This window comes from Thamnophis sirtalis, unplaced genomic scaffold, assembly GCF_051295495.1.
Source record: "Thamnophis sirtalis isolate CommonGarterSnake01/CBP01778 unplaced genomic scaffold, rThaSir2_p1.2 scaffold_3, whole genome shotgun sequence".
Classification (NCBI taxonomy): domain Eukaryota; kingdom Metazoa; phylum Chordata; class Lepidosauria; order Squamata; family Natricidae; genus Thamnophis; species Thamnophis sirtalis.
In genome coordinates this window covers 165,858,170-165,883,155 of record NW_028261383.1, presented here as the reverse complement: position 1 = coordinate 165,883,155, position 24,986 = coordinate 165,858,170, and the positions used below count along the sequence as shown (strand labels likewise).

The window sequence follows — 24,986 nt, the reverse complement described above, 5'->3', positions numbered from 1 at the left end:
TAACCCTTAACCTAACCCTAAACCTAACCCTAAACCTAACCCTTACCTTAACTTGAATTGGCTTGCTTTCAAAGCGCTATTTAAAGTGCCCTTCTTTCTCCGCGCTCGCTGTTGTTGCCCTGTTGATGACGTCAGCGACGCGGTTTAATCGGGCGCGCTTTAGTCGAGCGCGGTTTTGTCGTGCCACGTCCTAGCAAATATCATTAAAAGGCCACGGTAAACAAAGAAACACTCTACAATTTACTATCTTAAAAATGGGTTTCTGAAAAACAGCAAGTCTCTGATAATTCCCCCCCCCCACAAACTCACAAGTAGGTTTAATAGCAAGAAGAGGGGGAATTACCCCAAACAAAGTTGTGGCAAAGATTATCAACTACACAACAATTTTTCTGTCCCTGGCCTGGGACTTAATCCCGCCCCCCCCCAAAAAATTTTGCTGCTTCTCCAGTGCTTTGTAGTTTCTTGTCCCTATCTTCTCCCAGAAAGGAAGGCTTCAGATGGTTTGGCTTTCCAATGGACCAGATGTCAGGTGTGGCTCTTAATAAGGAGTCATTTTGCAGCCTCCTCCGTGTTGCAGGTGGTGCTCCCACCTACACTGAATCATTCACAATTTTCTGGATTCAACATATCCCCAGCAGCAGAAATAAACAGAAAATGACAACACTTGTTCCTGCCTAGTCATGGTGGCCCTAATTTAGAATCTCTCTCAAACTGATCTCTACAGATTTTCAATTGGGGTACAGGAGACTCTGGGATTACAAGCAATTTCCAAATTGTCCCAATCTCTTCTCATTGTGTCCTGGCCCCCCAGGAGCATTCTGCAGAGTTTGCAAAAAAAAAGCAGGGACATTTTGCCTTCCCCCAGCCCTGCTGAGGGCTGCAGAGTGCTTCTGGGGGCTAGGAGAAGGCAAAAATGCCTCAGTTGTTACAAAAAAACAGCCTGCTTTTTGCCCATTTTTTACAAAAATGGGATGTGGCGGCGGGTCTTCGGGAGGCCAAAAATGTCTGTATTCGGTGTATAAGATGCACCAACATTTCCATGCTCTTTTGGGGGGGAGGTGCATTTTATACTCCAAAAAATATGGTAATCTCCTATTAGCAAGGTTCCATTCAAGAATGGAAACTTTCAGTTTTCTCTAAAGTGACCAGATTTTAAGATGGGTAAAGTGGGACACCATTGACGGGGGGAGGGGTGTGCTCGGAGCACCTGAGGTGTAAAAAAAAAAAGAGGTCTGTAAATGATGCTTTTACAGCCCTCTCTGAACAGTTTGCAGGATAGAAAGGGGAGGGAGGTGAAGGAAGGAAGAAAGGAAGGAAGGAGAGAAGGGAGGGAAGGAAAGAGGGGAGGGAAGCAAAAGGGAGGAAGGGAAGAGAAGGTAGGGAGGGAGGAAGAACCCGGCTTTCCCGAGAACGGTCTGCTCCGGGCCAGAGAGGGCGAACCAAGAAGTTTAGACAGGACTTCGCTGGTGGTTGCAAAGCAGCCTCCCCCAATTGCCTTCCCCCAATGCCTCCCAAACCTTTCAAAAGCCACCCCCATCGCCAGCCTCTCCCAACTGGACCAGGTTGCTGACGGTGGCTTGCACGGCATGGCTGCAGGGAGAGTGGCGCCCTCTGCTATGTGCCATCAAATTGTTTTTGATTCCTGGCAACCACATATTGTTTTTCTATGAGTGGAAAACTCATTTTGAGGAATGCAAAAACTAAGGTTGTTTGGTCAACAGTTCTTTCTTCAGTTGCATCAGCACAAGAACACTTGACAACTCCCGTAGTCCATTCAGTCATATGATATCACTTTGTCTTATCTCCAACCCAGAATTTACAAAGTTTGATGCAGATTCTTCTTCAGCCTAAAATTAGTTAAGTAATTAATCTGACAGGCTTCTGCTATTGCAATAAGCTATGAAAGGGGAAAAAACATTTCTTTCCTTCTTTTGGTTAAGTGGGGGTCACATAATTTTTTGCAAGCATGTTGCCATATTGCTGATGCCTTAATTAAATCATGAGCCTTGAGCTAAGCTTCAAAAGAAATCCAGTTATTTATTAGGAGCTTCATGTCAGCAGGTTCCAAGTGAAGCCAACCCATGTAATTTACATTCCAGCTCTGACCCTGTTTCCCCCACTCCACCCAAGGTGTGTCATCAGCAGTGGTGGATTTCAATTTTTTTTAAAACCTCTTCTGTGGGTGTGGCCTGCTTTGTGGGAGTGGCTTGCTGGCCATGTGACCAGGTGGGAGTGGCTTGACAGCCATGTGACTGGGTGGGTGTGGCCAACTTGTAAAATGTGGTGAAACTCACTTAACAACGCTCTTGCTTAGCAACCAAAATGTTGCTCAGGAACTCTGGCATTAAAGCACGCAAGTCTTAAAGCTGTCAAGTTACAAGACCCTTGCACCCCTAACCCTTTAGAAAAAACCCCAGGGGTATTCAAATTTGACAGCTTTAAGACTTGTGGACTTCAACTCCCAGAATTCCTCCTCTCGCTCTTCATCTTGATGATGTGCGAACGGGCAGGGGGAGGGAGCTGGAACCGGTTCTAAACGGCACTGTAGATTTGTGGAACGTCTTCTATAGAAGAGGTTACAACTGGCAGGAAATCACCCCTGGTCATCAGTCACATTCTCCAATGAAGCAATTTCGAGGGTTGTAGAGATCACTCCCCTCTCGCCACTATGGGTAACCACGGAGATGGCCTTTAAAGAGATACAGCTGGAATGTACTTTTGTTTTGACTGAAGTGCTGCCTCACCACATCTGCAAAGTTCGTTTCATCATCACCCTTGCCTATGGCAATTTGTGAGCAGGCCAGGGAGGCTTTGCGAGTTGACACATGTTAGGTAACTGCAAAAATCCCTTTCCTTAATAACTGGTCAGCAGGATATACCCACCAAATTATGATAAGGCATTCTTCTGCTTTATTTTTATTTACTGGATCATATCGTTCAATTATGTTTTCCTTCCTACTGTGTCCTACATTGACATTCTGTATTCAAAATACAAGCAGAACAACTTGCTTGCATGTTCTGCCATTATCTTGAACTTGACCATAACACTTGTTAACTTCCTCTTCTCCATTGGTAGTTAAACATGCATAATTATCATATTAAGGAGCCACCTGTGAATTCTAATTGATGTTACTCAGTCACTGATGACATCGTATCCAAGAACTGTCCTTACTATAAAAGCAAGCACCATTTTATGTCTCAAGCAGTAAAAAAAACAAGTAGTAAAAAACGATCTGCCGAATGACGGGGGGCGATTCTAGTCCATTTCAGTTCATTGATGCCCAATTGTAAAACAGTTCATCTCATCTTTCATTGTGTTGAACTTTCCTGCCTATGCTGCCTATGCTCCATGTTCCTACTGTAATTCTGCCTTCAGATTTCTTTTTCCTTCATCAGCCACTGAACGTCTAGAAGGCTTTAATCTAGATTAATCTAGATTTAATCTAGACATAGATTGACCAATCACTGGCCTAAAACAAAAACAGGAAAGAGTTTGGTTTCTGGGCCATACCAGGCATTGAATAGCATGTCAAGGACTATATTCCAAAAGTTGGGTTCATTTTTTAAATTTTATATTGATTTTAATTGTAACTTTGGTAGTGAATATATTATATTTTAATTTAAAACAATTTATTATTTAAATTTATCATGTTTACGTTTACATTTTGTTTTGTTTTATCATGTGGGGGAACTTAGAACAAACAAAAAAAATAACTTAGCTATTTCCTTTACCAGCTGGAGGTGCTACAGACTCAGATTCATAGCGTTTTCCCTTGAAGGGAAGTAGGAGAATAGAGCATGTTTTTAAAATGAGATGATAACAGTGATACAATGTCCCAGTATTCTAGCACCCTCTATTGATTAAGGAAACATCTGCTCTCTTTTTCTTCTTTTTTTTGATGAATTGGAGAAATAAATAGATGAATGAAAGAGTGAGCAGGTCTTGGAGAAAGTGGATAGGAAAAACTGGGGAAAAAAATCAGGAAGATGGGATGGAGGCAGAAGAAAAGCAGATTAAACTTGGTGAGATCAGCAGCAATTGGGGCCAGGGTGGTTATGGTGGCAGTAAGCATGAGAAACAGCCTGAGAAAACAGCAGGAAGTCCTGAAACACTAACTGATGTGACACATGGACCGAAGTAGCAAAAGACGTCATATTCCTTATGCCGTTTCTAAAGAAGGAGCGCTGGCAATCCCGAAAGTTTGTTGAATCAAGCCAAAGGTCTAGTTCAGCAATGGCGAACCTTTTTTTGGCTCGTGTGCCATAAGGGGGGAGCATAGGGGGCGTTGTGCGTGGGTGTACTACACCCATAAGGCAACACGTGACCCTCCCAGTGCTCATGCGCGCATGAGAGGCACCTCCCGTTTTTTGCAAGCTTTTTTCGCCTTCCCCAGGCTCCCGAGGCTTTATAGGAGCCTGGGGGAGGGCGAAAACAGCCTCCCCCGCCTCCCCCCGGAGGCCCTCCAGAAGCTTCAGGGACCTTTAGATGGCTTCCCTGAAGCCTCCGGAGGGCTTAAACCGACCCTACGAGCAAACCAGAAGTCCGTTCCCGAACTTCCGGTTTGCCCAAAGGGCTGTTTTTTTGCACTCCGGAGGCTTCAGGGAAGCTCCTGAAGCCTCCGGAGGGCCTCTGAGGGGACAGGAGAGCCTGTTTTCGCCTTCCCAGGCTCCTATTAAGCCTCAGGAGGCTGGGGAGGGCAGAAAATGGCTTTAAAAAAGGCTGAACTCAGGGCAATGCCTCGCATGCCCTGACAAATGGCTCCGCGTGCCACCTGTGGCACACGTGCCATAGGTAGCAGTTAGACTTATATACCGCTTCATAGGGCTTTCAGCCCTCTCTAAGCGGTTTACAGAGTCAGCATATCGCCCCCAACAACAATCTGGGTCCTCATTTTACCCACCTCGGAAGGATGGAAGGCTGAGTCAACCTTGAGCCGGTGAGATTTGAACCGCCGAACTGCAGATAGCAGTCAGCTGAAGTGGCCTGCAATGCTGCACCCTAACCACTGCGCCACCTCGGCTCATAGGTACACCATCCTGGGTCTAGTTAGTTCACCCTACTGTTTTTTACATTGGCCAAACCTGTCACCAGAAACCCTATAAACCCGTAACAATAAGTAAGAGTCATTAGGTGTTATTAGGTAGCATACAAATTGGTTCAAAACAGTTAGTCTTTGATTTATGACCATAATTGGGGTCAGGATTCGCATTGCTAAACAAGGCAGTCGTTAACCAGAGTCTATGATCTATACCAGAGGTCACCAACTAGTGGTCCACTGACCACTGGTGGCCCGTGAGAAAGTTTTGGTGGTGCGCAGTGCACCCAGCTGGAGGAGCTGCTCCAGGATGACCAATGGCCAATCCTGTGACTAGAGCTCTGGAATACAGGATCGGTCAGGCAGCTCATGGTGGGGCTGGAAATCTCCACAGTAGAGGGAGTTACATGCAGCTTTGCAGATAATGCAATTTGCAAGTAATGCAGTCCTCGCCAGCCAGAACGAGATAATGGTGCTGTTGCAGCAAGGGGGATGGTGATGGCGCAGGTGGGCCAAAGCAATGGGTGTCAGCAACCCATAGCTCTTTCTTCCCATTGTTATGGCTTCCTGTTGGCTTAACCCACCAGTGGCTGGCCCTGCCCCTCGCCCTCCCCATCACTCATCACCTGGCCTGAGAAGGGAAGGGCAGGGATGGAGATTCACTCCATATTTCGGAGCAGGAGCAAAGCTTCATCTCTTGCTGGGTCTCATGGGCTTTTCTTCTAGGTCTTGTTGGTGCTCCATGTTGGCGCACCTCAATCTCTCAGGGAGATGTGCAACTTCCTCTCAGCCCCGAGACACAAGCCTGCCCCGGCTGTTTCTCTCCACCCCTGCTGTGCACTTCACAATAGGGGAGATGGCATCCCCTTCTCCTCCTGGAGCCCATTTTGATGTGGAGCATCGGCTGTAGCTGGGTTGGGTGAGCGTCTTGGGGTGGAGAGCAGGTCATGCATCTGCCTGAGTGACCAAGGTGCATCCAGCATCAACAAGGGCCAAAGAAACTCCCGCGAGACCCAGAGAGCACCGGAGAATCAGAATGAGAGAAAGAGAGAGAGAAATGAAATAGAGAGATGAGAAATAAAGAGAGGGGGGAGATGAGAGAGAGAGAGAGAGATGAGACAGAGAGAAATAGAAATGAGAGACTAAGAGAGAAGGGGAGAGAGATGAGACAGAGAAAGAGAGATGAGAGGGGGAAGAGAGGGGGAGGGAGGGAGGGAGGGAGAGAGAGAGAGAGAGAGAGAGAGAGAGAGAGAGAGAGAGAGAGAAAGCGAGAGAGAAAGAAAGATGAGAGAGAGATAAACAGGTCCAAATGGCTCTTTGAGTGTTTAAGGTTGCAGAAACAGGCAGCTAAGCTAAGTGCCTGAAGGTCCCCATCCCATCACTGGGAGTCCAGGTGCTTCAGTGAAAGGTGAGCTGGATTCATATTAATGGTCCGCGGGATTTAAAATTGTGAATTTAGTGATCCCTGAGCAGAGGCGGGTTGCCAATTTTTTCACTACCTGTTTGGGCACGCTCCCACACGCAATGCTTCTGCGCATGCACAGAAACATCTGAGTGAGTGGGCAGAGCTTTTCGCTGCTCTGATTTGGGCCAAACCGGCAGCAACCCACCTCTGTCCCTGAGGTCCAAAAGATTGGTGACCCCTGATTTATATTCTAGCTTTAATTTAGAGACATGGTTCTACGGTAAGAGCCATGGTGGTGCAGTGGTTAGAATGCAGTATTGCAGGCTAATTCAGCTGACTGCCAGCAGTTCGCTTCTTATCATCTCAAGGTTGACTCAACCTCCCATCCTTCCAAGGTGGGTAAAATGAGGACCCAGATTGTTGGGGGCAATATGTTGACTTTTTAAACCACTTAGAGAGGGCTGTAAAGGGATATATAAGTCTAAGGGCTATTGCTGAATGATGCCCAATTTTAAAACCGTTTTGCCATGGTTGTTAAGCAAATCGCTGTAGTCGTTAAGTGAACCACATGATTGTTAAGCACATCCAGCTTCCCTGGTTGAATTTACTTCTCCGAAGCTGGCTAGAAAGGTCACACATGGCAATCAATGAACTTGGGATGCTGCAACCCCCATAAATACATGCTGATTGCCAAGTACTTGAAATTTAATCAGGTGATTGCAAGGATGCTGCAACAGTCATAAGTACTGGGACTGCCCAGTACTTAGCACTAAAAAAAGTGACTTAAAAAAGTCACTTTTTTTAGTGCCGTCATAACTTCGAACAGTTGCTTTAAAAAATGGTTGTAAGTCAAGGAGGATCTATAAAGAAATGCACCACAGAGGTTTGCCATTTGTACCTTCCAGAAACTGGAATTTGGAAACATCTTGCCTCTGAGGAGGCTAAACCCATTTTACAGCTTTTTCTCCCTATTTTGATAACAAAGAGTCATAATCAGAGCTGCCATCAAATGGAAGGGGAGTGGTCTGGCCGCAAAGCCTATGCGTCAGTGGTGGGTTTCAAAAATTGTTGGAACCTACTCTGTGGGTGTGGCCTCCTTTGTGGGAGTGGCTTGCCACCCATGTGACCAGATGGGAGTGGCTTGCCGCCCATATGACAGAGATATGAAATTATGAATTAGTACTTTGGTTGGTCCAAGTAGCTATTCAGAAACTCTGGCATTGAAACATGCAAGTCTTAAAGCTGTCAAGTTACAAGATCCTTGCCAGTGTGGGTTTCAAAAATGTTTGGAACCTCTTCTGTAGGTGTGGCCTGCTTTCCGGGTCCACTGGTAGAACCTCTTTTAACCGGTTCGGTAGATTTGACGAACCGGTTCTACCGAATAAGTGCGAACTGGTAGGAACCCACCTCTGCTATGCGTGATGGGAGGCTAGAATAGATTTACCTGGATTTTGGACTTTCAGCATTCCTCCTCCTTAGAAAGAACTCTAAAATGGATCTTTCTCCTTTGCCTCAGGAAGAACCAGCATGACACCATAGGAATTATTATTATTATTATTATTATTATTATTATTATTATTATTATTATTATTATTATTATTTGCCTACCAGATGATATAGTGCAAGCACACGGCTATTGCTATTATAATGCCAGTGGCAATAGTTGTACACAGGTAGCCTTTATTTAGCAACTGCATTTAGCGATCATTTGCAATTATGAGTGATGAAAAAGCAACTTCTCAGGCAATCCTCACATTTAGGTCCTTGATTCCACAAAGGTAAATTGAAATAAGATCAAAAGCACAGTTATGGTTTATTTTAGTGACCGCTTCACTTAACAACAAAATTGCCAGTCTTGATTGCAATTGGTATATGAGGAGTGTCTGTATTTTAAACCTCTTAAATAAAAAATGGTGCCTGTCCATTTTCTTCCATGAAAATGTCCTTTTTGATACATGCCTCTCACCCTCATTCTAACTCAACTTTTCTTTGCCAAGAGAGCCCCAGATGTAGTATCTTTGCAACACAGAGATGATTATCTCAGGCCACCATTTGTTTTGGTTAAAACTGTTCTAACTCCAAGGATTATTGTAATTTCAAATCCATTTGAACTTCACTGGACAGAGTTTATTCTTTTGAATGAAATTTGGTGGTGAAAAAAGTAAGGTTCTGCATTTAGGCAAGAAAAACAAAATGTACAGGTACAATATATGTGGTACCTCACTCAATAGTAATATCTGTGAGAGGGATCTTGAAGTCCTAGTGGACAATCACTTAAATATGAGCCAGCAGTGTGCAGCAGCTGCCAAAAAAGCCAACACAGTTCTAGGCTGCATTAACACAGGAATAGAATCAAGATCATTTGAAGTGTTAATACCACTTTATAAGGCCTTGGTAAGGTCACACTTGGAATACTGCATCCAGTTTTGGTCGCCGTGATATAAAAAGATGTTGAGACACTAGAAAGAGTGCAGAGAAGGGCAACAAAGATGATTAAGGATAAAACATATAAAGAACGGTTGCTGGAATTGAGTATGTCTAGTTTAATGAAAAGAAGGACTAGGGGAGACATGATAGCAGTATCTCAGGGGCTGCCACAAAGAAGAGGGAGTCAAGCTATTGTCCAAAGCTTCTGAGGGCAGGACAAGAAGAAATGGGTGGAAACTCATCAAGGAGAGAAGCAACTTGGAACTGAGGAGAAATTTCCTGACAGTTAGCAATAGCAATAGCAGTTAGACTTATATACCGCTTCATAGGGCTTTCAGCCCTCTCTAAGCGGTTTACAGAGTCAGCATATCACCCCCACAGTCTGGGTCCTCATTTTACCCACCTCGGAAGGATGGAAGGCTGAGTCAACCCTGAGCTGGTGAGATTTGAACAGCCGAACTGCAGATAACAGTCAGCTGAAGTGGCTGCAGTACAGCACTCTAACCACTGCACCACCTCGGCTCTAAACCATTAGAACAATTAGTGCAACAACTTACATCCAGAAGTTGTTGCTCCAAAACGGGACGTTTTTAAGAAGACAGTGGACAACCATTTGTCTTAAAATGTTTAGGATTTCCTGCCTAAGCAGGGGGTTGGACTAGAAGACCTCCAAGGTCCCTTCCAACTTTTATTCTATTTTGTTCCATTCCATTCTATTCTGTTTCCCTGAAAATAAGACCTCCCTGGATAATAAGCCCAATCGGGCTTTTGAGCAGGTGCGCTAAAATAAGCCCTCCCCGAAAATATTTAAATGCATGTGCAGGCAGTTCCCCGCCATTTCCTCTAGATGCTTGCTGCGCAAACAACATGAATGAGGAGGCGAGGCTGGAGGGGGGGGAAAGGGAGTGGAAAGATGCCCCACGCACCCCACACGCCCTTACCTAATGGCCACTCCTGCAACCCTAGCCACTGCGCCCCTTCTGTCACGCTAATGGCCACCGCAAAAAGAGTGGCAGGTCCAGTGATGCCCCTTTAAAGGACTTTAAAAATTTTACAAAAAAAAAAAAAAAAAAAAGACCACATGATCCACGGCAGCAAATGGGATTGCTTCCCCTTTGCAAAATGGCTGCCTAGCCACATTGTACAATGATAATGAACAAGCAACTGCTTTAAATGGTTTGTGTGTATCCAGTATGCCCTTACTTACTTTACACTGGAATTTTGTTTATAAATTAGAAGTAATACGAGAATAAATGCTGTTTTTAAAATAATGTTTCGTACTGGTCTCACAGGTTTCCGTGTGAAGAAGGGGCCCTTAAGTATGTGGGATATTGCAAAAAATTATTTTCACTGCTAGGATATATCAACAAAGTTAACAAAACAGAGGAAGAATCTTGCCAAATCAAAATCACTATCCATGTAACCCAGCATTTTGTGGCTCAACAGGACCCAGATGTGCATTGGGAAGCTCATCAGCAGGGACAGATTACATCAAACTGTTGTTGAATCCTTGAGGTCACAAAAAAAGAAGAAAATCCACACCCCTTTCTTCCCGTACTACATATACTTGCTTTCATCTACTCGCTTCTCCATTTTGATGTCATCGTATCCCTTTTCTCTTCATATCTCTTCATGTGTAGTGTCTGCATGTGTGCATTGATTTCATTCCAGTGACAGAACATGCATTTTTCCAGCAAGCATTCGGATTTTTAATATAGATATATTTATTTATTTATGTTTTTTACATCACTGATCCATTGAAATTTTGATTCACAGAGACAGAATCACAGCAATAGGAAAGGCCTCTATTCCCACAAAAATAGTGTGCGAGGGGGATGCACTTTCCAGACAAGAATAAATAACAAAGATACCAAGTTAGCACTTTAAATTGTCCTTCCCAGATCTCTTGGTGGCAAAGGAATAGATCTCTAGGGAGAAGAGGCTAAAGAATGGGGTGTAATACACAGGAATTGAGCCTCTGCTGCATCCCCCCCCTCCCAACCTGACAGTTAAGTTGCAAACACAGCTCAAAGCGTCATGTCACAACACAGCTACAACACGCGACTTTGCAGCTATCAGACCATCACGCGTTAAGTGGCACTGTCCCCATGATCTTTCAAAGAAGGGGACAAGAGTAATTGACACAGCTTTAGGGATAAAGGAGAATCACAAAAATAGAGTGGGGAGTTTCTCTCTTTGAGTTATATACAAGGGGGAAAGGGAGGGGACCAAGTTCTGCTTTTAGATGTGAGCCCCTTGTGTGTCCATCGGGGATGAAGTTTTATTTCTTCAGTCATCAAAATAGCAAAAGCATCCCTTGGCTATAGTGGCAGTACTATGGCTGTTTTGGGAGAAGAGCAGATAGATTTGATTGGCCAAGTGGGAGGAAGAACAGGAAATGGGCTTGACAAAAACAACTGCATTCTCCACCACAAACTCAAAGCATTGGCCAACTGTCTCTCCTCCATGGCGACTGGGTTCTAAACCAGATTAGCAAAAGGTCTGAGGATAAAGTACCTCATTGGCCCTGCCCAGCACCTTCCTGATGATCAGAAGATGCTGAAGCTTACAGTGTAGTGACAGACTGGGAGTTTTCTGCAGTGCTACTAGGAGGGTAGGGGGGGGGGAACAGTGTGAGGTAGGATGGAAAGGAGGTGTGTGTCTAGATTAAGGCTTGCCGAGTATACGGTTACCAAAACGCATGGGAAGAAAGTTGCACATTGCTGAAGTGGGGGGCGGAACCTGCAGCCAAGGCAACAAGAGTTGGAAGCGGGCAGCTAAGTAGTGGGGGACAATAGGATTGTGCAAAGGGCAAGTGGCAATTGACCGGCTTATTCACAAACAGCAACATAGACATCTTTGTGGCCACAAACACAGACATGGGCCCCAGGAGAAGTCCCCTCCCTCATGCTATGTACAGAGATCCCTGGAGACCCCTCTCCTCTCCCGTTTTTCCCAAGCCTGGGGACCTCTAGGCTGGGAGAAGAGAACCAGGCGTCAAGTTTGCATATTTATATAGAAGGGATGTGGACTTGAGAAATCTGCAGCCTCCAGGTGAAAAAGGGAGATCCTGATGGAAGGAAGGAAGGAAGGAAGCTCTCTGATAATCGGCAGGTTTAATTTGCATGGGGATAGTATATTCTGCAGAAATGGATACAAAACAGAGCAAAAAAAAAAAAAAAGGTTCTCAGAACAAAGGATAGGGGCAGAGGGAAGATTTAGGATTTTAAAGGAACATAAACACACCCTTCTGCCCAGAACATTGTGTAGTTCCTATTTCATTTAGGGCAGAGAAGGTTGTGTTTTGATGTATGCACACACACACACACACACACACACAAACGTATTTGTCTGTCTGTCACACATACATGTATATGTCTGTCTGTCACACACACATGTATATGTCTGTCTGTTTGTCTCTCTCTCTCTCTCTCCAGATAATTGCTCTGTACAGATAATTTCTTCAATATACAGTAAGCCACCCAGAGTCACATGTGTGAAATGCGCAGCTGTATAAATCTAATAAATAATTACAAATTAATTTTAAACCAAACCATCCGTCTTTACATTCAGAATGACCTCAGGCCTCAAAAGCCTGAGTATTCCAGGGGATTTAATATCAACCCATTTTCTAGCTCTGACCATTTGCAGCAGGTGCCGTAACTTTTACCAGGGATCTCCAGGGATATATGAATCGCTTCCCCCCTTTCCATGGGGTTGGTTGCCGTTAATGGAGGGGAGGGGAGGCGAAATTCCTCAAAAGAAAAAAGGTGGGATTAAAAAGAAACAAATAAACCGATTCGTTTTGGAAGAGCGTTCCCATGGGGGGGCAGGGGGGGGTCGAAGCAGTGAAGGGACACAGGGTTCAGAGTCTCAGAAGGCAGGGAAGGCAGGGATCTAGGCCCGGGGAGGTGAAGGGTCGCAGTACAGAGGGGAAGACTCTCAGTCGGAGAAGAGGCTGGCGAAGCTCTGTCGGAGGCTGCGGATGCTCTCAGCACGCACTTCATCCTGACTAAGGCTGCCCCGCGGCATCGGTGCCTCTGCAAGGGGGAAGGTATTGGTCAGAGACTGGGATTTGCTAAGGAACAGTGAGGGAGGAATTGGGGGGGGGGCAGGAAAGAAGGGAGGGGTAGACGGAGAGGAGAAACGAGAAACACACTATTAAAATCAGGTCAGGCAACAGAACTTGCTTTGTCTGAAATGCTGGGAGAGAAGAAAGGGGAGTTTAGGAAGCACTGCCCTCCTTCTCTAGAGTAGGATAAGTAAGAAGCAAGCACAAGAGCCGCAAAGGGGGCAAGGCCATTGAGAGGCCTCATCGCCCCCCCACCCCTCCAGCCCTAATTTAATACTTCAAAGGAGGGTGCATCCAGTAAGGGAAGACTAGGGAAATGATCCTGCAGCAGGAAAACACGAGGGAAGAGGGGAATTCTCAGGCATTTTCTTCTAATTGAAACTCCTCCCGCACCCAACCCTATTCCAATTCTTTTCATTCTGGGTAGATCCTGTTGAATTGAGAGCAGAGGGGCATGAACTCTCTGTGTGATTTTGGCAAGCTCGGGCTGACGAAGAGCTGTGGCAAATCTGGAGATGTTATTCAGCAAAAAGTGCTTTTCTGAAGCCCTGAGTGCTGCTGCCCTCGTACGTAACTGCTTCTCTGTTGTTGTTGATCTCAACAAAACTGACCTCCCACAACTGCCCAGAACTGGCAAAGCCAATTGAAAGCGAGGGTACTACTTTCTGCTCTCGCTTTCACAGGCGCCACCATTTCATCCCCGTTTCCATGCCGCCCCTGATAAGACGGCACGGGAAACGCTTGTCACAGGCAGAACGAGGGATGATGATGATGAAGTACATCTTTCCTAAATTTATGCTAAACCCCTCAGCTTCAAATGTAGCCTGCAAGGTTTGATTTATATACTGCAGTTAGGGGGTTTTAGAGCGGTTTTTTTTAATCGTTTTTTTTTTTTCGATTTTCAACTCAGAAACGTGATATCTTAAAGCGGGGGGCGGGGGGATTTGGACCAGAGGTGGGATTCAGCCGGTTCTCTCCAGTTCGGGTAAACCGGTAGCGGCGGGAAGCTCCGCCCACATGCCCTGACGTAACACACGCGCTCAATATTTAAATCCCACCTCTGGGTTGCATCGTTTCGAAGGATGACCTTTGTATATGTGGAGAATCAAATAACTTTTTTTTGTTTCAGGAGGATATATATATATATATATATTGTATAAAAAAGTAGTGTCTAGTTTTAGAGCATTTTTTTTAATCGTTTTTTTTCCGATTTTCAACTCAGAAACGTGATATCTTAAAGCGGGGGCGGGGGGATTTGGACCAGAGGTGGGATTCAGCCGGTTCTCTCCAGTTCGGGTGGGATTCAGCCGGTTCTCTCCAGTTCGGGTAAACCGGTAGCGGCGGCTGCAGGAAGCTCCGCCCACCCGCCCCGATGTAACACATGCACTCAATATTTAAATCCCACCTCTGGGTTGCATCCTTTCGAAGGATGACCTTTGTATATGTGGAGAATCAAATAACTTTTTTTTTTGTTTCAGGAGGAGTTATATATATATATATTGTATAAAAAGTAGTGTCTAGTTCTCACAATGGCAAACAAAAGCGAACATAAAAAAGCAAGACAGAAGTGATGATGTCAGTGAAGAACTTCTTATAAGCAAGTGACCTTTCATTCCCTTCCCTGCCTTGTCATCCTACTGCACCTCATCATCCCTCACTGAATCTTCTCCCCTAGCCCCTGGGTGAACTTTTGACAAAAGTGAAAAGGACACAAAATGACAACACACTGAATTTGCAAGAAGGGATCCTGAATTGGTGTTAGGGGAAAGTGCATGTAGCACGGCTTGTGCCCTTAAGTATCTGAGGTTACCAGATCACCAGAGCAACCTACCAAACCCCCCGTTTAGCTAGGAACAAAAACCCCACATTGCGAAAATTAAGTCTTGAAGCCTGCCTAACCCTGCTCCCTTCACAGAGAACCCAAGAGTCCAACGCTTACTTCAGCTGGGGCTGGGGTGGAGGAGGCAGATCCTGACTGGGTTTCTGGGCAACTTGTGGCTTTCCTTGGCTTGGTGGAGGGCGGTTCCCTTGTTGCCCTGGGCCACCAGGACCCTGCCCCTGAGTACTGGGCCTCGGCTGCTGGGTAGTAGGTGGTGCTGGGCGCTGCTGCTGTGCTCCTGCTCCCGGTGGGCGCTGCTGGGTCAGGCCCCCTTGACTACCCTGCCGTGGATGCTGCCGTGGTTGACCGCCAGCCGCTGGAGGGCGCTGGGCCTGCTGGGCCTGCTGCTGTTGCCCTGAGAGGCCCCCAGATGCTGTCTTGGTCAGGCCAGCCCCCGCGGGCCGCTGCTGCTGGGGGGAACCTTGCTGCCACTGCTGCTGTCCTCCGCCACTGGGGCTCGGCCCTCTCTGAGGCTGGGGGGACTGTGGAGCAGAGGGCGGCCCCTGCTGGCGAGACTGTTGGACTCCAGGCCCAGGCTGGCGCTGCCCTGCAGGACGTTGCTGAGCCTGTGGTGGGGGCTGCTGGGTGGTGGGGCTGGGCAGACGCTGGCCCATTGCGGGACCACTGGGCTGTGGGGTAAGGCCTGGGAGTTGCTGGCCTTGGGGAGGGGGGCGTTGCTGAGACGGAGGGCGCTGGGAGCCTGGAGGCGGCTGCTGAGGTCCTCCTGAAAGACAGAGGGAAGACTGTTTTAGCCTTACTTGATATGCTAAAATTCCCTTTCAACAAAAAGTTCTGATGCCTCCCACCTGAAGCACAATTTCCCCCAAAGCATAATTTACCTTGGGGTGGAGGTCTCTGTTGGGCTGGAGGGCCTTGTCTCTGTCCAGCTTGAGCTGACTGAGCCTATGAACGAAAATAAACAAAAGCAGGGGCATGCATCAAAATTATCCTTCTTTCCTTTTATCCCATCCTGCCCGGCTATAGTTTTCCTCTTTCTGCGATATTCTACCTTCTTTGCAGCATTGGCCATGCAATACAAGAATGTCTCTAAATCTTTCCCTAGTCAGCTGCCCATTCAGACATTCAATCTCCCCCACAAAAAAAATGAACAGATGACACATGGAGGAATCTTTCTCCACTGCAGCCATCAAATACTGGGAACCATGTAAAATCTTCACAAAACATGAGGAATGGATTGACAAACAGTTATCCTTCCTTTTTCCCCCAGATGCTTGGCAATACATGGGGGTAAGGAGTGTCTCTAAACCGCTGAAACTTGTTTTGACAGATGTGATGATAGCAATTTAGCTAAGGAAAAGCTTCAAAGCACAAGAGAAGCATTCTTCTTCATAACACAAACTGTTATGGCAGCCACCAACTTCAATGGCTTTTAAGGAACATTAGACAAAGAATAGCCATTTTACTTGAGAAGGTTATATACTTCTAGAATTAGAGGCAGAATGCCTCCGAATGCCTATTGCTAAGAACCATGAATGGGAGGACCTGGTGGCACTTGTGAATTTCACAGTGGCCTCTAGCTGGCAATTACTGTGGGAAACAGAACGCTGGAGTGCATCCAGGAGAGTTGCTCTTAAGATCTTGAGATTGGACGAATTCGAAGTTAGACCCATCTACTGGTGTTTATTATCCATGGCATTTAAATGAAATCTCTACAGCACTAGAGGAGAACACCAGGTGCTTGAGATCAAATAGTTAGAAAGAAATGTTGGCTTTGGCTTCATTGTACAGGTTTTCCTAAGCCGTCTAATTGTCCATTATCAAAAACAAAAGAGTTTTTTGTTATCAAAAGAATCAAAATCAAAGAGTCCCTCATGCTGTAATCTTCTGCATCTTTTTGACTCAACAATTTTAATTAGAAATTTCAGATAATAACCCTGATACTAATGCAGGCAACCTGTGCCTGGTTCTCCATTACTCTTGCCATAATCTGTAAACTTCACTATGACATTTTGCTGCTCTGAGCCAGCATTTCCTCCTCCTTCTGACTCCTTTCCTTCAACTTCTAGTAAGCAGTGACTAAACATAAACTGCAGGGGAAAAACAAAGAACAGGGAATGACTACTGTTGTGTTTATGATGAGAAACAAAGTCCTAATACCTGGGCATGCTGTCCTGAGGCAGAGCGCACAGGGGAGGGCACAGGGGTGCGAGGAAGGACCTGGGCCATGCGTGACAGTACCAGCTCCACAATCAGCTGCTTATCTTCCTCTTGGTGGTCTCCAATCAGAGGCATGGATGATCCCACTACCTGAGGAAAGAACAAGAACAAACAGGAAGTGAGTTGTTTCCCTTAAGTAGAACATGTGTGAATTAGTCCAAGACCTTCTGCAGGAAATGACGTTATTGTTGTTTTTTTAAATGCCTATTTTAAACACTTAATGGCACTAGCAAATTAATAGCAGAAGTTTCAACTTGGGATGAAAACAAATAGATAATAAGAAATATGGATAACATCCAGAGAATATCTTTCCTCCAACAGCCCCTCTCCCTCTAGAAGTTAATCATCTGCAGAATGGAGATAATAACAGATAACCACCATTACAGGGTATTTGTTGGAAGGATTACGTGTGTGTATAAACATTGTGTGTATAAACACTAAGCGATAATGTTAACAAAACCACATGGTGCAATAGGTGGTGACTCAAAGAATACAGTCTGATCCATGTAGCCAGGAAGTAACTGGAACTAAGCCAGCTTGTTCCACTGCCTGTAACATGGAAAACCATCATCAATAGACAAAATATACATTCACTCAAAACATAGGAAAATGCAGAAGAAGCAGAGTGATATATATCTTTATGTCTCAAAGGACCCTAATATTAATCTCACCAGTTGTTTTATCATGGTCGAGCTTTCCAAGACACATTGAACTTTATATTCTGAATATTAATTAAAAAAAACATTTATTTTTAATGTGGGTCAAGGTTCTTCCAAACCATTCCCCACATCTTTTCAGTAAATATCCATAAGGTTTTCTACAACAATAGGAATGATAGAGATTCCCTGACAGACTAAATTAATGCTGTACTGTTTGAGGAAAGGGGGACAGATGCCATCTAGTGAGCATCGCAGCTGAAAATGGATTTCAACTCAAATCTCTTTGGCCTGAGAGAGTACAATACTGTCCGGGAACCCTAAAAACACATGCATGTTGAGGTTTCATTATTTCCAGAACCAACCTGTTAAAAAGAGCCGATTTGCTTTAAAATCCCCAATTTAAAAAGAAACTTTTAACTTGTCTCTTTACCTTATAAATTCTAATCTTCCCTTCTTTTAGTAATTTTTTAGAAGGTTTGTGTTCCCTGGTATATTTGTTAAAATATAAGCATTCCCAGCAACTCACCTCAATAATGTGGTCACGCCCATCCTTGCCATGTAGAGCTTCTACAGCACAGATGTCCAAACCACCAAAAATTTCTGAACAAGTGTCCACCCATAGCTTGTACCTACCGCAGAATGGAAAAAAATCAAGACCAGAGACAAAATTATAAATCTAACGCAAGTACAGGGCCCTCCTAATTTTATCACTTTCACTCAGATACATTTAGCCAGGAGAAGAGCTTGGGAAGACATAGAGAGGAAGAGTCCTCCTATTCTAAGCATTTATTTATAATCCCTTCTATCTACCCAATCATATTTCCCCATCCATGCCACTCACCTATCTGACATAGCTATTTGCTCCAACATGGCAGAGCCAGTATTGGTTTTCCAGTTGCCTGAAACAGAGGTCCTCCTGCCAGGGGAAAGAGGACATTGTGGGTATTAAAAGATCCAGGGAGAAACCAGAGAGCAAACATTTCCTTGAAAAGGGAGGTCAATAAAATCAGGAAAGAGACTGATAGAGATTGAGAAGGGGGAATTCAAATGGGGCTTGTCCGATAAAGGGTATATTAAATATTTGTGTTTTGAGAAACTGAGTCCTCAAAGCAGGTACAATCTAAACCAGGGGTAGTCAACCTTTTTATACCTACCGCCCGTTTTTGTATCTCTGTTAGTAGTTAAATTTTCTAACCGCCCACCGGTTCCACAGTCATGGTGATTTATAAAGTAGGGAAGTAACTTTACTTTATAAAATTTATAAAGCAGAGTTACAGCAAACCCCTACCGACCACCATGGAAGCTGGAATGCCCACTAGTGGGCGGTAGGGACCAGGTTGACTACTACTGATCTAAACTTTCACTCAGAGATAGAGCACATACACAGTCCAAAAGAGGGAGGAGGAAGAGCAGAGTGGTACGTATCTCTCATAGTTTGTAAAGAGAGAGAGAGAGAGAGAGAGAGAGAGAGAGAGAGTGAGAGAGAGAGAGAGAGAGAGAGAGAGAATATGTAGGTATTTCAATTTTATATGACAATGTGCGCCTGCCAAAATTCCATGCAGATCGCTTATTAAAGATGCGAGACCCAAACTTTTGCATATGGTCACCTCTTCCAGGATTGTTTCTAGAAAGTGACTTGAAAATGCTGACCATGATCAATAAAGCTTCGTGGAAGACATCATTCTGCTGACGGGAGGAGGCAAAGTAGAAAGGAAGTTGATTTACGTAATGGAGGGATCAAGTGCAGGTCAAGAAGCTTCTAGGAGGAAGTTGCAACATTTGCTAAGAGTAAGGAGATATAAACACGGGGAAATTTTTTTACCAGACTCACATGTAGGCTTTGTAGTTACTGCCAATCTTTTGTATACGGATGTCATACTTGGCATCAATAAAAGGTTCTGAGGTGGCATAGGTCTTGGTGAGAGCTACTACACTGGCTATGTCCTGGAAATCATACTGGTTCTCCACCTTGACCTGTAACAAACAGAAGCCTTTGCATTTACTGTATCAAATATAAGCAAATAAGCCTAAATCAACCACATTTCAGCATCTGAATTTTGACCTTGTTAAAATCTGATTTAGCCTCCCAAATTGCATGTTTTACATATTTCCTGGCGAGGTTTATTGCGTGGAATTCTCTTCCTCATTTGATCGCATCATACAGGAATATAATAGTGCCTTCTACCTGTAGCCCATTATTTTTATTTATTTTCCCCAAAATATTCAGCATGAAAATACAAAAAAAAAAAAAAAAAAAAACACCACATAAAAATTTAAATAGATAGTGCTAGAAGCTCTTTATTTGGGAACGCCTACTGACATCATTTTCTCATGGATTCAGCCTGCCATCAAAAACTAGCAAAAGAAGGAAAATATTCCATAAATTAGAAAAGCTATAGATATAATTTCCCTACAAGAAGTACACATTCAACAAAGATACGATTATTTATCAGTACAACCAAAACTTGGCAAAACTTTTACCTCTTTGGCAGACTGTAAGAAAAGAGGTGTGACTTTTTATATTAAAGATAAAATCCCAGCAAAACAAATTTATACAGACGAGGATGGAAGAATTTTGATGGTGGAAATCATGGACAATGTAAGGAAAATACTCTTAATTGCAATTTACGCACCTAACGAAAAACAAGATGAATTCTATTAAAAAACTACACAAGAAAATAACTGACTTAGATTATGCTGATATTTGTATGACGGGAGACTTTAATGGCATTATAAACCAGAACATGGATCATAAAACCCATAAAACAATAAAATCAAATAGAAAAACACTCCCGAAATCCTTCTTCAAGATGATGGATGAAATCAATCTAAAAGATATCTGGCGAGAAAGAAACCCCACCAAAAAACAATTCACCTTCTACTCAAATAGACACCTATCATTCTCTAGAATTGATATGATTTGGGCCTCAACGGATCTATTTGGCAGTATACAAGAAGCTGAAATCAAACCAAATATTTGGGCTGACCACAACCCAATGGCAATAAAATGGAGAGCACAAAGAACAAGATCTAGATGGACTTTAAACAACATGATACTGAAAGAGAAAGACTTTGTAAAGAAAATAGAAAAAGAATTGACTTTCTTTTTTAAAGAAAATAAAAAAGAAGAAACATCCTTGCAGAACCTTTGGGATACAATGAAGGGCTTTTCTAAAGGTCTGATAATAGACTACACAAGAATGAGAAACTCAAAGAAAAGACAAACATCCAAAAAACTAGAAAAAGATTATAGTGTTTTGGAAAAATTACAGAAATCTGCACAAAAGAAAGAGATTAAAATAAAAATGGATATAATTAAACATAAAATGGACTTACTGGAAAAGGAGGAACTGGCACCAAAAATTAGAGGGGCTAAACAGAACTATTCTGAAAATGCAAACAAACCAGGTAGATGGTCGGCATATAAACTGAGAAAGGAGAGAGAGGCTAAGAAAACACAACTAAAAGACGAACAAGGGCAAACCCATTATGGAAATGCAGAAAAGAAGAAAACCATACAAGATTATTATGCCAAGTTGTATGAACAAGAGAATATAAAAGAGGAAGAATTTAAACAATATCTACTAAATAGTAATCTTCCCCCAATACCCAACGATATTAGAACCATGTTAGAAGGTAGAATAACAATGATGGAGATAGCTCAAGCTCTTAAAAGACAAAAGAATGGGAAGGCCCCCGATCCGGATGGCTTACCTGTGGAATTCTACAAAACATTAGAAGAATCTTTGTCTCTTCCCCTGTTAGAAGTTATGAATGAAGTAATGATTGAAAGTAAAATACCCAACTCTTGGCTAGAAGCATACATTACATTAATACCCAAAGAGGAGGCAGATCATACCCAAATTAAGAACTACAGACCAATTTCCTTGTTAAACTCAGACTACAAATTATTTGCTTCCATACTGGCAGAGAGACTGAAAAAATATTTAAATGGGTTTATCCATTCGGACCAAAATGGTTTTTTTACCAAAGAGGCAAATTAGAGATAATATAAGAATAATCTTGGACACCTTGGAATATTATGAAGCCTACCCCGAAAAGCAAATGGCCTTGATGTTTCTTGACGCGCAGAAGGCTTTTGATAATGTGAACTGGCTATTCATGATACAACAAATGGAACTAATGAACTTTGGCAAGAATTTTATTCAAGCTATGCAAACAGTACATCACAAACAAACAGCTAAGATAACGATAAATGGAGAACTGACAGATCCTATTGAAATAAAGAGAGACACGAGACAAGGCTATCCATTATCACCGCTACTTTATGTCCTAACGCTAGAAGTTTTAAACAGAAGAATCAGAGAAGAGGAAGAAATAAAGGGCATGACTATTAAAAAAGAAGAATATAAGTTGCAAGCGTTTGCAGATGACTTAGTCTTCATTCTCAATGAGCACTCAAATTGATAGAAACTATTGAGGAGTATGGAAAAGTAGCAGGTTTGAAAATAAACAAAGACAAAACAAAAATCATGACAAATAACATATCATCAAAAGATAAAGAATTGGCAGAAATTTTGGAAATGCAAGTTACGAACAAGGTCAAATATTTGGGCATCTTTTTAACAGCTAGATGCAGTACCCTCAAAGAGGATAATTATTCTAGATTGAAGCAACAAATTGCAACGGACTTGGTGAAATGGGAAAATCTTCAATTATCAATGATCGGGAGAATTTCTACAATCAAAATGAACATTCTACCTAGAATCCTATACTTGTTCCAGACAATCCCAATTAGGTTGGGGAAAGATTACTTTGAAGACTTAAATAAATTGCTGTTGAAAGTCATATGGCAGGGGGGGGAAAGGAAGAATGAAACGCAAAGTGTTGCAAGATGCTAAATCAAGAGGAGGGTTTGGATTACCTGATTGGGAGCTATACTACCAGGCAGCTAGTCTGATGTGGATCAAGGAATGGATAATGTTAAGAAATTGTAGGCTCTTGAATCTAGAGGGACACAACTTGCTGTTGGGATGGCATGCTTTTTTATGGTATAAGGGAACTAAAGCACATGGTTATTTTAGGAGGCACCATATAAGACAGGCTTTGTTATTAAACTGGGAGAAGATTAAGAGACTACACTACTTAAAAATTCCAGTCTGGATCTCAACCATAGAAGCTTTTTCATACTCAATAATATACAAAAAGGAACAAACAGTTAGATATGCGGAATTATTAAATACGGAGGGTGAACTCAAATCTATACAAGATTTGAAACAGGAAGGTATTGAAGTTAATTGGTATTCATATGTGCAAATACATTCTAGATATAATGAAGATCAAAAAAAGGAGGGTTTTTAAGATAAAATGATTGAATTAGATAAAATCTTAACAGGTACTGATGAAAAGGTGATTAAAAAACTCTACGGCTACTTACTAGAGATGAAACTTCATGAAACTATGTTAGCCTGGGGAAAAAACTTTGGGCATGGGATTGAATTAGAGAAATGGCAAAAACTGTGGACTCAAAACTATAAAATGACAATGTCAACTGCATATAAAAAGAACTTGTATAAGATGTTTTACAGGTGACACCTATCCCCATCGAGGATTGCAAGAATGTCCAAGAATAAATCCGAAAAATGTTGGAAATGTCATCAGACGCCGGGCACATACTACCACATGTGGTGGACTTGTACTGAAGCTAAAAGATATTGGACTAAAATCCATATGTGGTTGGAGAAAATGATACATAAACACATAGATTTAAACCCGGAACACTTTTTATTGGGAATAATACCAGAAACATACAATAAGGACTTGAAATACCTGATCGTGAATGTTTTAACAACTGCTAAAATTGTATTTGCCAAAAATTGGAAAAATGAGGAAGTACTATCACAGGAGGAAACTATTCGGAAAATAATGGAATGTGCCGAAATGCGTAAGCTTACATTTGAAATTAGAGAATGAGAGGATAGCAATATTATAAAATATGGGACTCATTTTACCAATGGTTAGATAAAAAAACCTGGGAATGAAACTTTTTACTTATGTAATAATAGCTTTTTTTCTTCTTGTTATGATACAGAGTACTTATTCACATGATATATAAAGGATAATAATGATCTTAATGTATAAGAGTGGGATGATTTGAATACTTTAGTATAATTGTATGTAGTGACCATTTTATATTAGAAAGACCTTGGTATATTAAACGGATCAATGATGATGTAATGAACAATTGATATATATATATATATATATATATATATATATATATATATATATATATATATATATATATATATATATATATATATATATATATATATATATATATATATATGAATTGAAATACTTAACCAGTATATGGATTAATAATTAATAATGGAACATTATTGTTGGAACTCTGGATTGGTGATATTATGGTCAATTGAAAATATGAATGTATATTATAAATTAATGGGAATTCTTTGTTCTAATCTTCGCTTTTTCTCCTTAGAGATAGATGATACTATAATACTTTAAAGACTCATTGTTATTTGATAGATAATTATGAATTTAAAGAAACAAGGATTGTTACAAATGAAAGATTATTAATGGTAATTCGAACACATAATGCTCAATGACAGCGAAATATCCAGTTATGTTTAATGTAAACCAGTGATGTTAATCCTAAACTTAAGAATTGATGCACAAAAACCTGTAACCAAATGACATGCTTGATGAAATGGAGGAAAGTTGTTCTTTGTTCTTGTCTTGCTTTGTTTTGTATGTGTTGTTTCATTTAAAAAGAATACAAATATATAAAAAACTAGCAGAAATCCTTATCTAATGGTTGGGTCTATTCTGTAGTGTCAGCCTCTTTGACAAAGGAGATGATGCCTCTTGCCTTAGAAGAGTCAATGATGCCAGTCATCTTCGGACCCAATAGGTTTTTGATATCTATCATTCAGTCTCCAACCTTCCCTTTTGGGGAAAAGTTGTTGACACAGTGATCAGTCTGCAGTTAATGAAAACCTGGAGGAAATGGATTATCCGAGCCCATTTCTGTCAGGCTTCAGGCTGGGATTTAGTACTGAGACAGCTTTGGCCATTGATGTAGATGACTTATGGAGTCAGGATGAAGATGGTGCATCCATCCTTTGTGCTCTTAATCTTTTAGTGCAAGAGTGTCAAACTTGTAGCATCACATCATCACGTGATGTATCACGACTTTTCTCTTTGCTAAAAAGGGGGTGGGGATAGCCAGCACATGACGCATCCGGCCCACGGGCTGCAAATTTGACTCCCCTGTTTTAGTGGCTATCGATATTGTCAACCACAGTAGCCTTCTAAGTCAGTTTCATGGCCTGGGGAATGGAGA

General features: G+C 42.6%; 2 protein-coding genes across 3 annotated transcripts in view; both read right to left on the bottom strand.

Annotated features, from left to right (window-relative positions):
- The window catches only part of LOC148048331 (uncharacterized), a 433,893-nt gene that overhangs the window by 95,382 nt on the left and 313,525 nt on the right, over positions 1 to 24,986 (bottom strand). The gene's annotated exons all lie outside the window — the stretch shown is intronic.
- SYN1 (synapsin I) overlaps positions 10,554 to 24,986 on the bottom strand; it is a 121,723-nt gene continuing 107,290 nt past the window's right edge. The window contains exons 7-13 of one of the 2 annotated variants that reach the window (XM_087710740.1): positions 19,488 to 19,630; positions 18,498 to 18,572; positions 18,183 to 18,285; positions 16,938 to 17,087; positions 15,659 to 15,722; positions 14,880 to 15,543; positions 10,554 to 12,908 (exon numbers count right to left, since the gene is read on the bottom strand). In XM_087710740.1, the coding sequence (XP_087566866.1) occupies positions 12,881 to 12,908; positions 14,880 to 15,543; positions 15,659 to 15,722; positions 16,938 to 17,087; positions 18,183 to 18,285; positions 18,498 to 18,572; positions 19,488 to 19,630 (1,227 nt within the window). In that variant the 3' untranslated portion in view covers positions 10,554 to 12,880. Of the gene's footprint in view, positions 12,947 to 14,879; positions 15,544 to 15,658; positions 15,723 to 16,937; positions 17,088 to 18,182; positions 18,286 to 18,497; positions 18,573 to 19,487; positions 19,631 to 24,986 lie in introns of both variants that reach the window. The other variant, XM_087710739.1, reaches the window with a different exon arrangement.